The sequence below is a fragment of the Rhinolophus sinicus genome, linkage group LG06 (genome assembly GCF_036562045.2).
Source record: "Rhinolophus sinicus isolate RSC01 linkage group LG06, ASM3656204v1, whole genome shotgun sequence".
In the NCBI taxonomy this organism is placed as follows: Eukaryota; Metazoa; Chordata; class Mammalia; order Chiroptera; family Rhinolophidae; genus Rhinolophus; species Rhinolophus sinicus.
The window spans coordinates 124160980-124182175 of NC_133756.1; the positions used below are offsets into that span (position 1 = coordinate 124160980).

Genomic DNA, 21196 nt, shown 5'->3' on the forward strand with positions numbered 1-21196 from the left:
AACCACATGCAGAAAAATAAAATTTAGATCCTTGTCTTACCACTCACAAAAATTAACTCAAAATGGATTAAAGACTTAAACCTATGATTTAATACCATAAAACTCCTAGAAGAAAACATAGGAGAAAATCTCCTTAACATTGGTCTTGGCAATGATTTTTTTGGACCTGACACCAAAAGCACAGGCTACAAAAGCAGAAATCAACAACGTGAGACTGCATCAAGATAAAAAGCTTCTGCACAGTAAAAGAAATAATTTTAAAAAATGAAAAGGCATCTTACAAAATGGGAGAAGATACTTGCAAATGATATATTGGGTAAGGGGTTAATATTCAAAATATACAAGGAACTCATACAACTTAGCACCCCAAAAAACAAACGACCCAATTAGAAAATGGGCAGAAGACCTGAATAGACATTTCTCCAAAGAGGACATACAGATGGCCAACAGATACATGAAAAGATGCTCAACATCGCTAATCATCAGAGAAATGCAAATCAAAACTATAATGAGACATCACACCTCACACCTGTTAGAATGGATATCATCAAGAAGACGAGATAACAATTGTTGGCAAGGATGTGGAGAAAATGGAACTCTTGTGCATTGTTGGTGTAAATATAAAGTGATACAGCCACTATGGAAAACAGTAAGGAGATTCCCCAAAACACTAAAAATAGAACTATCATATGATCCAGCAATCCCACTTCTGGGTATATATTCAAAGGAAATGAAAACAGGATTTTGAAGAGCTATCTGCATTCCCATATTTATTGCAGTATTAGTCACAATAGCCAAGATATGGAAACAATGTATGAGGTGTGATAAAAAAAAAATACGGTGAATATTTAAATTAAAAAATTTATTAGCGTAAAAGACATATTGCCATTAATCCCTCTCAGAATACTCCCCCTCGCTTTGAACATACTTATCCCATGTTTCTTGCCTCTTTCTGAAGCAGTTCTCGAAGTCCTCTTTCATGAGTGTCTTAAGTTGCATTGTCGTGGCTGCCTCAATGTCCTGGATTGACTCAAAATAGTTTTCCTTTCATGGTCATTTTGACTTTGGGGAAGAGCCAGAAGTCACATGGTACCAGATCCAGTGAATAAGGTGGATGAGGACATACCGTAATGTTTTTATTTGACAGAAATTATCGTACCACAAGCAATGTGTGACATGGAGCGATATCATGATGTTGGATGAAATAAAGACACTCACAAAAGAGGGCTTCCAGAACTGCTTCAGAAAGTGGCAAGAACGATGAGATAAGTGTATTTGAAGTGAAGAGGAGTGTTTTGAGGGGGGTTAATGACAATGTGTCTTTTACCGTAATACATTATTTTATTTTAAACATTCACCTTATCTTTTGATCACACCTCGTAGATGTCCATCAACAAGAAATGGATAAAGAAAGTTATATATATATATATATATGTCGCATCCAGCACAACATGGGCAGTGAGGATGCAAGAAGTGGCGGCTTTGGGTTAAGTTTTTAAGAAAGAAACATACAAAAACTTAATGCAGCTTAAATCTCAGAAGGCCAGGGGTCTCATAGTTCTGAAAGACTGGAGCCCAGAATAAAGCCCACTGGAGGTTTTTATTGATAAGTATACAAGGGAGTAGCAGTGTTTTTGGCACGGTCTGTGAGACTCACGTATCACGTTATAGAAACAACCCAAACCAATCATGTTGATCTTCAAACAGCCGAAGCAGAAAGTCCTTGAGGTGAGGTATGCGACTCTTTTAAGGGACATATGTCACATGTTGAAATTGTTTCACAGAGCTGAGCAGAGAGTTTAATCTTATCACTCTCAAGACTTTTCTCCCAATTAGGTGAGAGGGAAAAGTCAGAGCCAGCAGCCACTTTTCCCAGGCAGGGGAAAGGGGGGGCAAGGCCCCTTTCCAGATCTTTTTAAGGCAGCTCATTGGGGGTCCCCATGGGGTTCCGCCTGGCTTGAGTTGCCCCACCCCCACCCCGTGGGGAATCTGACTCGTCATTGGCCGCAAACCCTCTTTTGGAGGCTAGATAGAGAGAAATATACAGTCCCAGAGATGCCCAGTCTCACAGACTATTCTTTCCTTAAGGAAAGACATGTGGGGACAGTCTGCTAGGCTGCTGTGTGACAACATCTCCCCCTTTCTGTTTTTGAAGAAACACAGACCATGTAGACTCTTCATTTACTGCTCGCCAGAGGGCAGCTTGTCCAGATTTGAGGACTAAACAGAATAAACAAAGAACAATAAACAGAATAACAATGACACAAGCAAACCCACCACCCATGTCTTTATCCATTTGACAGGGTTTAAAGCAGAAAGTCCTTCTGTAGCTGGGAAAGTGTCTCCTCTCCAGGGAGAAGCTGTAGCTTGGCACTAGACATCTGATCAACTTCTTGTTGTAATTGTGTAATGTCCACAGTGAGAGTAGGCAAATGTCCCTGAAGATGAGCTCGTACTTCAGACCAAGGGGTACGAGTGTGATTATAAGAAAATGGGGTTACACAAAAGGTGGATACATTCCAATCACATTTGAGAGTAATCATTGTACGAAGATTTTCTATTTGATCACCAAGAAACACAACAGTGGTTTCTAAATCAATTAATCTAACATTAATCTCTTGATCTATCTTAACCTGTTGATTCCAGTTTTTACTAGCATTTTCATGTCATTTTTGTACAAATTAAGTGTTTTGAACAGTCTGGTGTAAAGCAACACCTGAAACAGCAGCTACAGTGGTTATAACAATTATTCCCATAACAGCAGCAATTAGCAAGCCAATCAATCTTTTAGACCTATGTAAAATCTTATGAAGCAGTTGAAGAACAATATGAACAGTGGGAGAGCCCTCCCACACTCGAGGGGCTTGGACAGGAACCCATAGACCCCATCTTTTTCACAAAATCATAATTTTATCTTGGGTGGAAAATGTATATGGAAGGATTTAGGCAAGTGAATAAGCGACACTGAGAACATTCAACTATCTTTAAAGTTGAATCAATCGTAAATTTGCCAACCAGTAAAACAAAAGGAGTTGTAAGACACACTTGTAAATTGAACATTTGTGTTTTTTCAAACCTAAAAGTATATATTTTTATTATTATCTTTAGTATAATTTCCATTCCAAAGCTTATTTGGACCTAGACCTAAAGCTATTTTCCATAAGGTCTTTTGTACTGGACCCCGGATAGGAATAATCACTCTTAATTGATGCGGGGCCAAAGCTTTATCTATCCAAAAAATAGAAATATTATATGGGGATTTAATAACTTTAGGGAAATTTTCTTCTAACATTTGTTCTTTTAAGGATTGAGGCTCAGAGCATTTTTTCTGAGAACATGCATGTATAGCCATTCCATAAGGTCCCCAAGCAACTATAGTACCAAGAGAAGTACGGACTAACACTCGATCTAAACTTCCCCTGCATTCTTCCCAATGAATGCAGGAGGAAAAGTGTTAATCCATTTATCTTGAGGACACGGTTGGAGAGAAGGAGGAAAAAGATGAGTACTTAACTCTTGGGGCTGGAATCCTTTACTTGAGAGCATAAACAATTCTTTATAAGTGTTATTTCCTTCTCCCTTGGGAATCACCCAAACTTGATCAGAGAGAGGAATATACAGAGGGATAGGACCAAAGCAAAGAGGAGGATACACATAACCTAAGGCTGTATGGCCAGAAAGTATAAATTCTCGGCCTTATTCGTCAGGAAATTCTGGACCTCTCTGCTCCTCAGGTCCTAGAAACCAGGAGCTGTCATTTATATAGACTAAAGGAGGATCATCATTCCAAGTCACAGGTGTCAGCATTGGGGCATTGGGAAGATAAGCCCCATAAGTGAAATTATCAGCATGTACACTCAAAGGAAGACAACTTACAACAGAGAGTATAGCTATCATGGACACCAACATGTTAGTATCCGTTTTGAGGAGCTTTTGTTTTATTAAATTTTTCTCAGCCTCACGGGACAACTTTCTAAGTTGTCTCCAAGTAGGAAGTGCAATAGCACTTGATTCAGGAGCCTTGGCTGAGGATGACACAGAAGACACAGGAGCAGATGGGCCAGAGGCGCCACGTCATTCCTCATCAGGTGATGGCAGTGGAATTTGTGCGCCCAAGGTGTGGCACTGTATTACTGCTAGAGCCAGAAGAATGTAAAAAATTTAAAGTAAGCATAGCTTTGGCTAGTTGTACTTGTGGAGGATCCTTATTGTCTCCCCCCTTCTGTTTTTGAAGTCGGTTTTTTTTTCTTTTTCTTTTTTTAATTTATTGGGGTGACAATTGTTAGTAAAATTACATAGATTTCAGGTGTACAATTCTGTATTACATCATCTATAAATCCCATTGTGTGTTCATCACCCAGAATCAGTTCTCCTTCCATCACCATATATGTGAAGTCGTTTTTTTAAGGGTACAATTAGCACGTTTTACAATAGTTTGTCCTTGGGGATTATAAGGAATCCCTGTGGTATGATTGATTTTTCACTGTTCACAAAATTTTGTGAACTTATTACTGGTATAAGCAGGGCCATTATCTGTTTTAATGGCTTGAGGAAGGCCCATAATGGAGAAACATATAAGCAAATGTCTGCGGAATGTCCGTTTTGTCGCTTTGAACCATGGCCGAGTTGAAACCAGAGGAGGTATCGACAGTGACATGAACAAAAGATAAACGTCCAAATGAAGGGACATGAGTTACATCCATTTGTCAGATAGCATTAGGAACTAGTCCTCGGGGATTAACCCCTATAGGGCACTCTCGAGAAGCATTGGGAATTTGGCAGGTTGGGCAAGTTTGAACTATATGTCTGGCCTGTTTGTAAGTAATAGGAAAATGAGCTCGAAGGCCAGCAGCATTTGTATGGATTAAAGACTGAAACTCAGTTGCCTCAGTAACCATAACATTAGCAATTAATGAATCAGCAATAGCATTGCCACACGTCAGTGGTCAGTGGTCCCGGTAGGGAGGTGTGAGCATGTATATGAGTAATGAAAAATGGATGTTGTCGGTTTCTGACAACTTGTTGGAGTTGATTAAAAAGAAACTGGAGAGACCCGTTTGAGTTGTTAGACAGTAACGCCGTCTCAATATTTTGTATTGTATGTACAACATAAGCCGAATCAGAGACAATATTTAAAGATTCAGCGTAATCTTGTAAGGCAGTTAAAACTGCAACTAACTCTATTCTCTGTGTAGAGGTGTAATTAGTTTGAATGACCTGTTGATTTATTTCACTCACAGTCGCTGCTCTGTCGATACGAGATCTATCAGTAAAAATTGTTACAGCTTTTGAAATTGGAGCTGGACTTAACCTCTTAGGGAGAATCCAACTGTATTTTGAGGGATTGGTCCAATTATGCCTGTGGGCACACGAAGGGGGGCTTCCCCTAGAAGCAGTAGTATATCTTGAGCTGTATAAATATCAACTGCAGCACTCCCTTCAGTGGCAGGAGTTAATTGTTGAATAGATAGTTTTGAGGAGGAGGCACCGTCTGGTAATTTTGAGGTGCTGCCTGACTCACAAATACCCCGGTTATTGTCTGGGCCTGGGGCTGGCCCCGTTTTCCATTTCTGTGAAGCAGGGTTTCATCTTTATGATATTTTGATTTATATTTTGATGCCCAATGGTTGTTTTTTTTACACCAAGGACAAACCCCAGGTTGTTTAGGACCCTGGGGAGGAGAAGGACTTTGTGGCTGGGAACCGCTTTTTTTCTTAACTCTGCAATTCTTTTTAGTATGTCCGGACTTGTCACAATTATAGCAAGTGCCAGAAAACTTGTCTTTTTCCTGAATTGCCCCTGTAGTGGCATTAGCTAACATAGCAGCTTTATGGTCTTCCGTCCCTACCTGTTGACACAGCCTAAGATATCCCATAGCATCACTTTTTCCTTTTTGGGTGCCAGTGGCACGTTTACAATCTTTGTTTGTGTTCTCAAAAGCCATAATTTGTAAAATGATATCTGCAGCAGCAGGATTGGTGATCTGTTTATGAATTGCCTCTTGCAAACGGGCAAGAAAATCTGAATAAGGTTCTTGTGGACCTTGTAAGATTTTTTGAAAAGAGGAGGGAGTTTTACCCTCTATCTCAATCTTTTCCCATGCTGTTAGACAAATTTGTTTTAATTGTCCCACAGCCAATTGTTCCATATCTAGCTGATCACGTGTTTCAGCCCAAAGTCTCTTCCCTAATAGCTGGTCAGCAGAAATATCTACATTACGAGCCTGATTTTGTCTCTCCTGTGTTTCTGCACCATCAATCCACCAAGTTTTAAATTGGAGGAACTGAGAAGGAGTCAGACAGGTCTTAGCTAAAGCATGCCAATCAGCGGGAATCATCCGATTGCCATCAGCAATACCTTTAACAAGGCCGACGGTATACGGAGAAGTGACTCCAAACTGCAAAACTGCTTGTTTTAATTCTTTGAGCAATTTAAAAGGGAAAGGCTCATAAATCGCCTCATGGACCCCTTCAGGATGGTCTGTATTAGGGGCTTCAGTCTGTCTAAAGATAACTGGAAAATTGAGTGCATCTATGTCTCCCTCAAGTTTAACTTGATGTATGCCACGTTCTATAGCTGACAATGAAGAGTGGATATCTTTTTTAATTGTTTGAGGAACATTTTTACTGAGAAAGGAATTATTATTTTGTTTAGGATATTTGGAAGGCTCCCACTTTTGTTCTAAGCTAGGGGGCGGTGGAGGTGGCCATTGAGATGGAGGAGGGGGGCAATCATCCCTAAAACATTCCTAAATCCGGATAGTGGACGCTGTCCCAGACCCCTGGTCATCATCTTGACCCTCCTTTGTCTTTTTAAACTGATCTTGATCCTCTTTTTCTCTCTCTTCTTTTGCATCTGTTTGGAGCGCTTCCAAAACTGAACGAACCAGCTTAAAGTTTTCCCAAACTGAACTGGGAAAGGACGTTCTGTTAGCATGTAAATCACGGAGGTCCTGGCCAACTGTCTCCCATTTATCTAAGTCAAGCGTCCGTAGGCTTGGAAACCAGGAACATGAATCTCAATTACCTTAAGGAGTTTTTCTAATTTCTTTTCTGAGGTTTTATCTTTCCAATTTTTTAATAAGCTGCTTAAGCAAGCAAATATAAGGTCTGTACTTGCTTTCTGTATTACCCATGTTAGCAAAGGAACAGGAAAGGAAAGAGAAGGACTTTCACTCGATCCCCACTCTGATGCTCGGCCGGCCATGTCTCTCACAAGACCTTAGAACACGTCTTGGCTAAGGCGTGGTTGTATAACCCCCCCGACCCAGGCTGGGGAGACCCCAGATCGCCGTTATGCCGTATGACACGTTACGGAACCGTGGTTACGAGCCCAAGCAAACTCTGTAGCCAAAAAATCCATGGAGTTGTAAGCATTCACTCACATAATCACACTCTTTCACACGAAAACGTTAGTTGTTTCTTTTAAATTCCTTCGTTACCCTGGTTAAATACTCCAAGTCCATAAACTACCTCCTTACCCCAGGTAGTTGCCCCGGCGGATGCTTGGAGTCCCTCAGCCGTGTCTGCAGAACCCTAAGACTCTAAGTCTTCCTTCCCTTCTCGAGCAGCCCCACATTGGGCGCCAGATGTCGCATCCAGCACAACAGGGGCAGTGAGGGTGCGAGAAGAGGCGGCTTTGGGTTAAGTTTTTAAGAAAGAAACATACAAAAACTTAATGCAGCTTAAGTCTCAGAAGGCCAGGGGTCTCACAGTTCTGAAAGACTAGAGCCCAGAATAAAGCCCGCTGGAGGTTTTTATTGATAAGTGTACAAGAGAATAGCAGTGTTTTTGGCACGGTCTGTGAGACTCACGTATTACGTTATAGAAACAACCCAAACCAATCATGTTGATCTTCAAACAGCCGAAGCAGAAAGTCCTTGAGGTGAGGTATGCAACTCTTTTAAGGGACATATGTCACATGTTGAAATTGTTTCAGAGCTGAGCAGAGAGAGTTTAATCTTATCACTCTCAAGACTTTTCTCCCAATTAGGTGAGAGGGAAAAGTCAGAGCCAGCAGCTGTTTTTCCCAGGCAGGGGGAAGGAGAGACAAGGCCCCTTCCCAGATCTTTTTAAGGCATCTCATTGGGGGTCTCCATGGGGTTCCGCCTGGCTTGAGTTGCCCCACCCCCACCCTTGTGGGGAATCTTACTCGTCATTGGCCGCAAACCCTCTTTTGGAGACTAGATAGAGAGAAATATACAGTCCCAGAGATGCCCAGTCTCACAGACTATTCTTTCCTTAAGGAAAGACATGTGGGGACAGTCTGCTCGGCTGCTGTGTGACAACATATATATATATATAATGTATATTATATATATATATACACACATATGTATATTAGAATATTGTACAGCCATTAAAAAAGAAGGAAATCCTGCCATTTATGACAACATGAATTAACCTGAGGGGCATTATGCTAAGTGAAATGAACCAGGCAGAGAGACAAATACTCTATGGTATCACTTATATGTATAATTTTAAATAAATAATTTTAAAAATCTAACTCATAGAAACAACAGTAGAATGGTGGTTGCCAGAGGCTGGTGGGTAGGGGAAATAAGGAAATGTTGGTCAAATGGTACAAACTTTCAGTTACAAGATGAATAAGTTCTGAAGATCTAATGTATAGTATGATGATGATAGTTAAAAATAACGTATGGTATATTTGAAATTTGCTGATAGATCTCAAGTGTTTTCAACCAAAAAAATCAAAACAGTAACTGTGAGGTGAAGGATGTGTGAATTAACTTGATTGTGGTAATTATTTCACAATTAATATGTATATCAAATCATAACATTGTAATTTAAATATACAACTTTAATTATCAATTATGTCTCAATAAAGCTGGGGAAAAACAAAAATAAATAAAGGTATTAAAAAAAGAAAAATTGATTTATACAATTAATGAATGGACAAATGAACTAAAGAACAAGCAAGAGGAAACGATTTAGCTTCCTTTGTTTGTTTTAGATAATCCTTACTTTATTGGCTCTTTTAAGAGATAAGAGAAGGAAATTTCAGCATATCAAGGGATGGGATTCAATCAAACTTTTTGCTGATGCTTCTTTGATGACTAACTGAAAATTGTATTATACAACATTTAGCTATTACCCACAAAGTTTCAGCAGTCTGCTGATGAAATTTTAAAAAGTTATTTGAGGTCCGGCCCGGTGGCTCAGGCGGTCAGAGCTCCGTGCTCCTAACTCCGAAGGCTGCCGGTTCGATTCCCACATGGGCCAGTGGGCTCTCAACCACAAGGTTGCCAGTTCAATTCCTCGAGTCCCGCAAGGGATGGTGGGCTCCGTCCCCTGCAACTAAGATTGAACACGGCATCTTGAGCTGAGCTGCCTCCCGGATGGCCCAGTTGGTTGGAGTGCGGGCTCTCAACCACAAGGTTGCCAGTTCGATTCCTCGAGTCCCGCAAGGGATGGTGGGCTGCGCCCCCTGCAACTAGCAACGGCAACTGGACCTGGAGCTGAACTGCACCCTCCACAACTAAGACTGAAAGGACAACAACTTGACTTGGAAAAAAAGTCCTGGAAGTACACACTGTTCCCCAATAAAGTCCTGTTCCCCTTCCCCAATAAAATCTTTAAAAAAAAAAAAAAGTAATTTGATAATATTTATGAAAGTTTGCAAATTCTCAGTTGCTTTAACCCATCAAACTCACATTGGAAAACCTACTCTGCAGAAATTAAAGCATCAATATTTATGAACGTGTAAAACTAGGTTTTTTATTTAGCATTCTCTAAAGGGACAAAAAACTAACAAACACCTGTATGGCCACCAATAAACCTTTTTGTGAAGAAACTGTTGTACCCAATATCAAGGAATATAATGAATACATCTTTGAAAAAAAGTAAAAACACGTATTAAATACCCCTAATATATTAGCAAACTCAAAAAGTTAAGCATACTCATATCAAAAAAAATGCCAGATATTTCCACCACTTAGTGACCAAATATCACAGGGCTTCCCAGCATAGTCAGAATGTATGTAAATCTACTTTCCTTCGCCATATTTTCATCAAAGCTCTTTTCATCTCACTGTTTCGCAAGCTGTAGATTAGAGGATTCAGCAGAGGTGTAAGAAGTGAGTAAGCCAATGACATCAGTTTCTTGGTTTCAGGGGAGTAGCCAGATTTGGGCTGCAAATAAGTCATGCTGGCTGTGCCATAGAAGAGGGTCACAGACGTGAGATGGGAGGCACAAGTGGAAAAGGCTTTTTGCCTCCCAGTGGTTGATGGCATCATCAGGATGGCAAAGAGAATTCGAACGTAAGATAAGAGTATCAACAAGAAAGGAACCATGATAATCAAAATGGTGCCAGTGAATGCATAGATTTCAAACAAAAAGGTGTCGGCACATGCAAGCTCTAACACTGCTGGTGTTTCACAAGAGATATGATTAATTTCATCAGGGCCACAAAATGGAAAACTAGACACCCATAATGTTTGCAGAGTACCTACCATGAAACCTAAGGCCCATGAGGATATAACTAATTTCATGAAAACCCTTTTGTTCATGATCATTGGGTAGCTCAGAGGATGGCAGATTGCAGCAAATCGGTCATACGCCATTGCCCCCAGGAGAAAACATTCTGTCCCACCAAAAAAAAGAATGAAATACATCTGTGCAAAACAACTCACAAAAGTAATTGATGTTTTCTCAGTAGAAAGGACCACCAGCATTTCAGGCATAATGACTGCACTGAAACTCACATCCACCACAGACAAGTTCAAGAGAAACAGGTACATGGGAACATGGAGGCTCTGTTCCAGGGAGATGATGACTATAATAATGGCATTTCCTATCAGAGTTACCACATAAATAACCAAGAAAACCCCAAAGAGCTGCTCTTGGAGTTCAGGAAAATCAGAAAAACCCAAGAGGATGAATTCAACCACAGAGCTTTGGTTTTGCCTTTTCATTTCGGTGGTGGAGCATGTTTTGTTTCTATGGATATTGTCAGTTACTTATGAAGTCACCATCCAATAGCTGAGAGTCTGTGTGTGCATTCACCCCAGATATTCTTGGCAGATGATATAAAAAGGAACTGATCCTGACAGAAATTCAGTGTAGCAGTTTTGGAGAATGGCCAATTACTTGGATTAAAGAAACTTTCAAATAAAAAGAGGAAGTGAAGAACGTAGCTCAGAAATCTTATCTGTAAAGTACAAAATATATCAAAATTCTTTTGCAACTTTTACATTATGTAGTTTGAAAATAGTTTTAAAACAAACATAAATGTTTTATAATTTAGGTTCCATTCCCATGACATTGCTATCAGGAGCATTTATTTTTCTCAATTTTAAACAATAGGAAATGTGAGAGTACAAAAAAAATAAAGTATTAAAAAGTAGACTACACCTGAAACTAATAAAAAAAAAGTAGACAAATGGAAAGATACCCACAAAGTTTTGATAGCAACCTAATAAGTTACAACACAGTTATAACACAGTTGTTTTATATTTAGTATAAATATTTATTATGTTCAAAATACCTTTATGTAACCTGGTTAAATATGAAAACTCTACAGGAACACACAAAGGTGGTTGTATTTTAGATACACCTATCTTAGGTGATCTGTAAATAATGTGAATTGACTTCAGGCTTATAGATTATGCATAGACTGGTTATGGCCAATTATATTAAGATTGGGCTTCATGGGAAGTTTTAAGAGCCAGTTCTCCATGGCTTACATTTGTGACCATGATGGATTTAAGAAAAGTCCAATTTTGGTCATCCTGGAACTGTGATTTAAATGTTTCTACTCTCTCCCTCTGTATCTTTTTTCTCTCCTCCTATTCACCTGCTCATCAAGAAGTTCATTTAATCATTAATTATTCAATACTAAACAACTAATATTTTCTAGGCTTAGTAATTTCAGGACACATTTGATCCTACAACTCAACAGAAAGCTGAAAACACAGCACAAACTAGCATTGCACCCTTACCTCAGTACTCTCTAACTCCTTTCATTATGCCTTGCTCTATTTTTCTCCATTATCACCAACTGACATTATATATATATATATATATAATATATATGTACTATTATATAATATAATATACATATATATTATACACACACACACACATATATATAAAACTCCCTCACTAAAATATAAACTCCAGGAATCAAAAATTTTTTTTTGTCCTTTGCTATATTCACAATGTCTGCAACAGTCCCTGTTCCATAATAGATGCTAAGCCAATATTTGATGAACAAGGACTAAAAAAGGAGGAAAATCCACTATACCTTTAAGAAATAGCGTGTTTTTTAAAAAGTGAAACCAGTACTCATCACTTTTGAGAAGCAGAAGTAATAACAAGTGCTTTAGACATTTCAATGAGGGAAAGATTACTTCTGAATGAGGGGGAGAGTGAACAGCCATAAATATATGGTGTCATCAGAGGAAGTTATATAGGTGGAAGGAAAACAGTGCAAGGAGGGATGACTTGCTCAGGCCTAAGGTATGTGATGACACCTTAGCATTACAATGGAGGCCTACTGTCCTTTGTGTGATGTTTAGAAAAACAGCAAATACACTGTGGGAGGTGAGAAACCCAGGAGACCACAGTAAGGACAGGTGAGCGGAAGACATTTAATACTGTCTGGAGTGCAGATCAGTAGGACATTAGCAGAGAGAAGGCAAGTTGATATATTTATGAGTTTGACCATAATCATTCATTAAAATTTAAATGTGTGTATTAATCATAATAGTTATATTTTGAATTTCAAAAAATCACCTAAAATTAGTAAAATGTCACAGGATCAAACATTTAAAACCCATTTCTAATGGAAAAAAAGAATAATGTATATTTATTCAGTTGCAAATATTTAAAAGTAGGTTTTCAAAATTAGAAAATTTAGACTATCATATAAATAAAATAGAAAACTTTTTAGGACTGTAAGCATGTTATGGAACAGAACATCTGTGAGTGGTAAAGAGCAACTGACCACAGATGTGCCACAGTATCTCTGTGACTTAGAGACCCTAATGCTCTCTTGGATAATTGACTGATATAAAATATTTAGGCAGATCACTCCCTTCTCTAGGTTTCATCCGTGCAATTAAAAAAGGTAGGAATTAGGCTTATTTACCAAGTTCCCTTCCAGTTGCAAACTTCTAAGATTTGATGATTAGTGTATGCCAAGTACTTTTACCTCGGTTATTGCCTGAACTCTTCTCTGAAAAACAAAACAAACAGAAAAACAAATTGACTAGCATCAAAACCATGAGTCTACTGATTCAAATGTTTCGGCTGTGTCTGGTGATTCCTGAGCATCGACATATCACTTCAACAGCACCTCCAACTATCAGGGAGGAGAACTGTAAATGGAAATCCCACCAACAGGCCCACAAGCAGATTCTTCACTTTCTTACCTATTGACTCTGTCTCTTTAAATTTCACACGACTTTATCAGAAGTGTTAGCTCTAGTCAAAAGCCACTTTCTCATAAATATAACTCATTGATTCAGTGCACTGACTCTAGAACATTATATGACATTGACTTATATGCCCTGGAGAAGACCTCCTTGGAGAAGGTGGAATCACTTCATAAACACTTTTCCATATTTTCACATGATAATTGAAGAGGCTTGAACTTGGCCCCTCAGGTGAGAAAGCTCAAGAGCACAAGCCTGGAGCTTCCACTCCTTCATATTCCTATAGGGAAAAAGCCTTTTCACACAAGTGACTCAATTTCACCATGACATCTCCCAGTAGGAGGCCACGGCAGAAGCTGAAATAAAGGTTGTAAGTGGGGAAAGAAAAGAATGGTGGGGTGAGGCTGTGAGCAACGGCAGGTGAGCTAGAGGTAGAGGATCTGATTAGAGGGGATGCATAGCTTCCAACAGTGGTTGGAATCAGGTTAAGGCGATTGAAGCCTCTTTGTAAAAAGCCCGGATGCCCTCCCCCATGCAAGAACTTTTGATTATTTCTAGTGGAAATCTAGAATCTCCGAAAATTTTTGAGGGAAAAAAAATGCCATTACAATTGTTTTCATAGATAGAAATTCTAAACTAGGAGCCAAAAAATCTGGACTAGTTCATATGATTGGAGCAAATCATTAACTTCTCTAGTTCTAGTCTTTGTAAAATAAGTAAAACATTATGAATCTCATAGACTATATATGAGAATCAGGGACTCAGGGATTAGTCCAAACTGGCTTGAACAGTTTATAAGCCACGGGCTCAGTCTCAACAGACTGAAGCGGTGAATGATTCTGCTTGGCTTTGTCTAGAACCAGATGATGTGGCCAGAATGCAGGTCACCTGTGTCTACTCGTCACTGTGTTCCTGGAATAGGTTTCATTGTCAAGGAAGTTCACCCCTCTTGGCAGCAATAGGGCTTCATTCACAGACTCCATTCACCGTGGTGGGATTATACCCCATGCATGAACCAGTCACGTGTACCAGGTGAGAAATGCTCCCTAGTACGTATTTTCCATGATTCATACCCCATAAAATCCCATGTGGGCATCCATCATACTGATACATTCTATTTCTTGATGTCAGTGATGATAATGCAGATGATGTGTATTTTGTGAGAAGGCATCAAGATGTAGAGTCATGATTTTTACACTTTCCTATACGTATATCAGACTTCAAATGAAAACCGTATAGAACATTTCATACACATGCTAAAAGGGATAAAAAAGAAGGCAGTAATATTAATACCAAACTGGAATTCATAGCAGATAGTACTAAACAGATAAAACAAAAATCAAAATGTGGAAACATTAGCACACCCTCCTCAATGATTGACAGACAAAATAGACAACAAAGACATATAAGTAGGAAGATTTCAATAATAAAATTTTGACTTAACAGCTGATAATGAGAGCATAAGTATAAGATAGAAGCAACACTTCTTAGTCTGCTAACTCTGTCTTTTCTTCCCAAAATACTTACGGAATATTTATAAAAATTATTTGTCAGAAAGAAAATATTAGTACATCCAAATACTTGGCAGCCATACACATAATATACTGTGCAATAAAACTGCAAAACAACAACCAAATAGAGAAAACGAAAACTGAAGTCTTGAAATTTTTTTAAAGATTCTGAATCTGAAAATAACTTTTATGATAACAGGAAGTCAGAAATGAAATACAGACTTCTAATACATACATTTTTAAATTAAGCTAAAATTTTTAATTTATTAATGTGTCCAACTTGAATGCCTGGTCTTCTCCTAAATCCTGCTCCACTCTCTGCGTTCCTTATCAGGTAATAGCAACCTAAAGCTTCAGTTCCACAGGCCAAAGCCTAGGAGTCATCCTTGAATCCATTTTTCCTCCCAAACCATATCAAATCCATAAACTATCTGTGGCTCTGTCTTCAAAACACAGTGTGTCAAACCTAAACATTCTCACCTTTCCTAAAGCTCACACTGGTCCAAGTCATTTTCTTCTCTCAAATTGATCATTACAATAGTCTCTGAACTTCTTTCTTTCTCCCTTTCCTCTGCTCAAAATACTTGAATAGCACCCTATCTCATTCGGTGTGAAAGCCAAACTCATAAATACAGATTAAAGATCTGTGTGTTGCACTGCTACTCTCTGGGCTCATCGTTAGTACATCCCCTGTTCACTCCTCTCCAGCCACGCAGCTTCCTTGCTGTTTCTCAGACCCACCAGCTATGTTCCCATCCCACAGCTACTGCCTTAGCTTTTCCCTGAACATGGACTACTGCTCTCAAAAACGCGAACTCCCTTATGTCCTTTTGCCCAAGTGACATCTTCTCCATGAAATCTTGCCAAATCAACTTATTTAAAATTGAACCCCAACTGCAACACTACTATCCTGATTTATTTTTCTCCACAGCACTCCTGGGCATAAATACATCGAAATCATAAGGAGATGGAAAGGTTAAAAACAAAAAGATGAAAAACAATATTCCAAAATACTAATAAAAGGAAATTTGTGTAATTATGTTATGTCACATCCAGCACAACACAGACAGTGAGGGTACGAGAAGGGGCAGTTTTGGGTTAAGTTTTAAGAAAGAAACAGAGACTTAATGCAGTTTAAATCTCAGAAGGCCAGGGGTCTCACAGTCTGAAAGACTGGAGCCCAGATTTGAGCCGACTGGAGGTTTTTATTGATAAGTATACCAGGGAGTAGTAGTGTTTTTGGCACGGTCTGTGAGACTCACGTATCATGTTATAGAAACAACCCAAAACAATTATGTTGATCTTCAAACAGCCGAAGCAGAAAGTCCTTGAGGTGAGGTATGCAACTCTTTTAAGGGACATATGTCACATGTTGAAATTGTTTCACAGAGCTGAGCAGAGAGTTTAATCTTATCACCCTCAAGACTTTTCTCCCAATTAGGTGAGAGGGAAAAGTCAGAGTCAGCAGCTGTTTTTCCCAGGCAGGGGGAAGGAGAGACAAGGCCCCTTCCCAGATCTTTTTAAGGCAGCTCATCGGGGGTCTCCGTGGGGTTCTGCCTGGCTTGGGTTGTCTCCCCCCACCCCTCCCACCCCCATGGGGAATCTTACTCGTCATTGGCCGCAAACTCTCTTTTGGAGACTAAATAGAAATATACAGCCCCAGAGATGCCCAGTCTCACAGACTATTCTTTCCTTAAAGAAAGACACGGGGGGGGGGGGGGGAGGGCAGTCTGCTAGGCTGCTGTGTGACAACAATATTATTATCAGAAAAAGCAGACTTAAGAGCAACAAACATTACTAGAGATAAAGAGAGTCACTTCAGAGGAAGAAAAGGTTCAATTCTTCCAGGAGACAACAATTCTAAACCTGTGCATGGCCAATAGTATGGCTGCAAAATATACCCAGCAATTATTAACAGAATCACAAGGAAACTTGAGTGTCATTTGTAGTGAGAGACTGTACTGTAACATGCCTTTTTAATTGATAAAGAAAGAAATAGATCGATAAGGAGAAAGAAAATATTCACAACACAACTAGTCTAGTACACACACAGAGAGCACTGCATCAAAAACTGGGAAGAAGGAACATCCTTTTCAATTAGACAGAACATTTTCAAAAACCTGACAATATACTAGGCCGCAAAGTTCAGTGATAAAAGCTTTTCAGGAATGGTGACTCGTAATTACGTAACTGTGGCAGGAAATGTACTGGCCAGTGCAATGATTGAGGCATCAAAATGAAGGGGCTGAGGGTTGATAAATCAAAGGATAATAGAATGACATAGTTACTGTATTGTGTCGACCGCTGCAGATACATAACCAAAAGCTGAGTGCAGTCGAGCCAGAGAGTCCTTCGGTACGTCACAAATATCCTCATCTCTTACAATGTCCAAGCAGAGAACGCTGAAGATCAAATCCAGGGTTTAATAGCCAGAATGACCGAACTTCAAAGATAAATAATGCCTAATCAAGGAAGGTCTGTTATGCCAAATTGAAGCCAGAGTTGGTAAATCTAAGGACTCGACACATATCCAGGATGGGAAATTTGGATAGATGTCTCCAGTGATTTTTACTCCCAAGACATCTCTGAACCTTCTGAAACTGCAGAAGTGGCCAATCCCCCCCCGCCCCACCACCACCATTAAGAGAAGGAAAACTATATAAAAGGCACCACATCAAAAACCACTTTCACCTCCACTCCTGGACCCCAGGCCTGTACATAGGGTTAAGTCACAATAAAGCCCAGCTAGGGACACACTGGGCCTGATGAGGGAAAAAAGTACTATGTCACAAAGCAGCCCGGAGCTCTCAAATGTCAACCAGGAAACTGCTGCAAGAAATAAAATTTAAGTAAAGGGCTATGAAGAAAAGACAGGGTGTTCAGAGGGAAAACAATTGGGGAAGGGAAGAGGAGGTGTGAGGGGCCAAGAACGGTAGGTAGCCTTAAGGACAGGACACTGGAAGGAGGCCTAAGGAAAGAGTAAGAATTAGGTGAGAAATGGAATGAGAACTATCTCAGATGGAGAAAAAGGCATGTTTTGACAGCTCCAGCCAAGAATGGAATAGTGATTTCATAAAACTGAAAGCAGAAATGAGTAATAGGTGAGTGAATGAATGAATAAGTGGGCAGAAGCATAAAATAGTAGGACATACAGGCAGGACCAAATCCAGCAGGGCTCCTTCATAGGCCACGTTAAGGATTTTTTTATCCTATATACAGTAAAAACCCATTGAAATATTTTAAGCAAGGTGAGATATCACAAGATTTACATTTTAAAAGTTCACTTTTTTCCTATCCATGATGATTGTAGGTGGAAATCTTGGTGTCAACTTCAAAGGCAAGAAAGCACAATTTCAATGATCAGCCCTATTAGCTGCCATGATATTAAACCTGGCATTGCCTGAATTGCTGCTATTTAGAGGAGAATCATCACAGGGTCCTTTTGGAGTGGCAGTTTTGTCAAAGTTCTTATGTAACATAACTATGGCGGATCACTGTGCCTCTGAACTCATCGCATCTGCAACCAAGCCTTGAACCTTGCCATTCAACTTCTGTTTCTCACCCAGGGTGGAGACATAGGTACAGTGTGGCTTCCGTGACCTTCCAGTAACTTTGAATCCTTCAGGGACAGACACTGTATTTCCCCAGGGACAGTCACATTAACAGTTATCCCTAACAAAAACTTGTTTAGTCAATGAATGAATAAACAAATGAGATAAAGAACAAAAATCGAAAGGAAGCTGTATATTTGGTTTGAGATTTAGGCTTTGGGAAATTCTTTTCCCCTAAATGGCCCTATTTAACTGATCGCCATGAGAAGGACATTTCACGACACGAAGAGACAGAATCTGGTGAAAGGATTTCCAAATACCTGTTTAATGCTCCCACTGAAAAGATGATGCAACATTCAGATGTTAATCAAACTGGTTTCAACCGTTTGATGACAAAATTTCCTTTTGTGAAAATCCAATCAGTTTTTCATCTCCACTTCTCATTTTTTGGCAGAGGCAGTAGTGACAATTGAAAGATTGTTTTTCCCACAGCGGAATGACAATGGGAATAGTGTTTTTCCCCTTTATTACCATCCCTGGAACAGAAACTAAGAGCAGTAGGAGCTCATGTGTTGTAGATTCAATAAAGGGGCCCCTTTCAACTTATGAACAGCAACATTAAAATAGGAGGCAAGCATTAAATGTTTGAAATGTTGTAGCAAGATGAGAAATTATTCTGGGGAAGATCACACAGTTAATGATATGACTTGAGAACCATTTAAGATATGCACAAATAGTTAATCAGTTTCCCACAATTAAAAAAAATGAATTGTCCTGTGTTTATAAACAAAATGTTGGGGGCATTGAGGAACTACAAAGAGAAATTTAACAGGAGTATCTACAAACAGTGGTGTATAAGTGAAAAAGATACTGAAATTATCAAGTGAAACTTCAGGGAAGTTCTCTGGTCACCAACGTTCTGATAAATATCTGGAAAAATACCAAGAGAAATCCTGAATAATAATAATCTGTGTGAGTCCAACAAATTGAACTAGTTTGGTCTTCCAAAAAATAACTGTACTTTGTTTAGTCATTCATGGAACAGATTTTAACGGCAGAAATAAAAATCTCATTTATTTGTGGGTCTCTTGAAGATTTATCCTGTTAGTACAGCAGAATGGACTTTCAGGTCCATCTGAAGGAGATACAATCATTTTGAAAAATAATTCGACAATAGCTATTAAAATTTATAAGCACATATACTCTTTGTCCCATCTGGCCGACTTTGACGAATCTATTATACAGAAATAAAATATCAGTACTTATGAACATATGAAACTAGGTGTTTATTGAAGCTTCATCTTAATGACAACAATCCAGTATTGACCTGGATGATCATAATAGAGGAACTGATAAATAAATCATGGTATTATATGAAAACTTACATATCTATGAAAAATGAATGACAGCAGAGGGAAACTAATGTATTATTGAACTTGGAAAACTCAAAAAATTAAACATGTTTATACCAAGAAGTGCAGAATGTTTGACCATTTATTAAATTTAAATAGAGTTCAGTCGGGCAGTGGCCAAATGTGACAGGGCTTCCCAGCATAGTCAGAATGTATGTAAATCTACTTTCCTTCGCCATATTTTCATCAAAGCTCTTTTCATCTCACTGTTTCGCAAGCTGTAGATTAGAGGATTCAGCAGAGGTGTAAGCAGCGTGTAAGCCAATGACATCAGTTTCTTGGTTTCAGGGGAGTAGCCAGATTTGGGCTGCAAATAAGTCATGCTGGCTGTGCCATAGAAGAGGGTCACAGACGTGAGATGGGAGGCACAAGTGGAAAAGGCCTTTTGCCTCCCAGTGGTTGATGGCATCATCAGGATGGCAAAGAGAATTCGAACGTAAGACAAGAGTATCAACAAGAAAGGAACCATGATAATCAAAATGGTGCCAGTGAATGCATAGATTTCAAACAAAAAGGTGTCTGCACATACAAGCTCTAAGACTGGGGGAGTCTCACAGAAGAGGTGATTAATTTCACCAGGGCCACAAAAGGGAAAACTGAAAACCCACGTGGCCTGCAGCGTAGCTACCGTGATCCCTGAGATCCATGAGAACATTACTAATTTCACAAAAACCCTTTTGTTCATAATCATTGGGTAGCTCAGAGGATGGCAGATTGCAGCAAATCGGTCATAAGCCATTGCCCCCAGGAGAAAACATTCAGTCCCACCAAAAAGAAGTAGGAAATACATCTGTGCAAAACAGCCTGCAAAAGTAATCGATGTTTTCTCAGTGGTGAGGACCACCAGCGTTTCAGGCATAACAACTGCATTGAAAGTCACATCCACCACAGACAAGTTCAAGAGAAACAGGTACATGGGAACATGGAGGCTCTGTTCCAGGGAGATGATGACTATAATAATGGCATTTCCTATCAGAGTCACCACATAAATAACCAAGAAAACCCCAAAGAGCTGCTCTTGGAGTTCAGGAAAATTAGAAAAACCCAAGAGGATGAATTCAACCACAGAGCTTTGGTTTTGCCTTTTCATTTCAGTAGTGGAGCATGTATTATTTTTATGGACATTGTATGTTAATTATGAAGTCACCATCCAATAGCTGAGAGTTCGAGTCTGAAATTCTTGGCGGAAGATGAAATGATTAGCTCATTTTGACAGATCTTCAAGTTGGCAGTTTAGAGAATGGTATAGTAAATCTTTGGTATAGTAAATCTTTCAATTACAGATGAAGAAGTGAAGAATTTTGGCCCAGATCTTGTTTTAAAAG

The 21196-nt window shown here is 39.3% G+C and overlaps 2 protein-coding genes across 2 annotated transcripts; both read right to left on the reverse strand.

The window, feature by feature from the left end:
• Window positions 1–9989: 9989 nt before the first annotated feature.
• LOC109445501 (olfactory receptor 10A3) lies at window positions 9990–11021 on the reverse strand. The gene has a single exon (XM_019727920.2). It carries the CDS (start codon window positions 10932–10934, stop codon window positions 9990–9992), a length of 945 nt encoding a protein of 314 aa, XP_019583479.2. The 5' UTR covers window positions 10935–11021.
• An 8995-nt stretch (window positions 11022–20016) lies between these two features.
• Window positions 20017–21039, reverse strand: LOC109445494 (olfactory receptor 10A3). Its single transcript, XM_019727908.2, has one exon. The coding sequence runs from the start codon at window positions 20959–20961 to the stop codon at window positions 20017–20019; it is 945 nt and encodes a 314-aa protein (XP_019583467.2). The 5' UTR covers window positions 20962–21039.
• Window positions 21040–21196: the final 157 nt, after the last annotated feature.

Coding starts and splice junctions, on each gene's coding strand:
- LOC109445501 (XM_019727920.2), bottom strand. CDS start 10,934: ATGAAAAGGCAAAACCAAAGCTCTGTGGTTGAATTCATCCTCTTGGGT.
- LOC109445494 (XM_019727908.2), bottom strand. CDS start 20,961: ATGAAAAGGCAAAACCAAAGCTCTGTGGTTGAATTCATCCTCTTGGGT.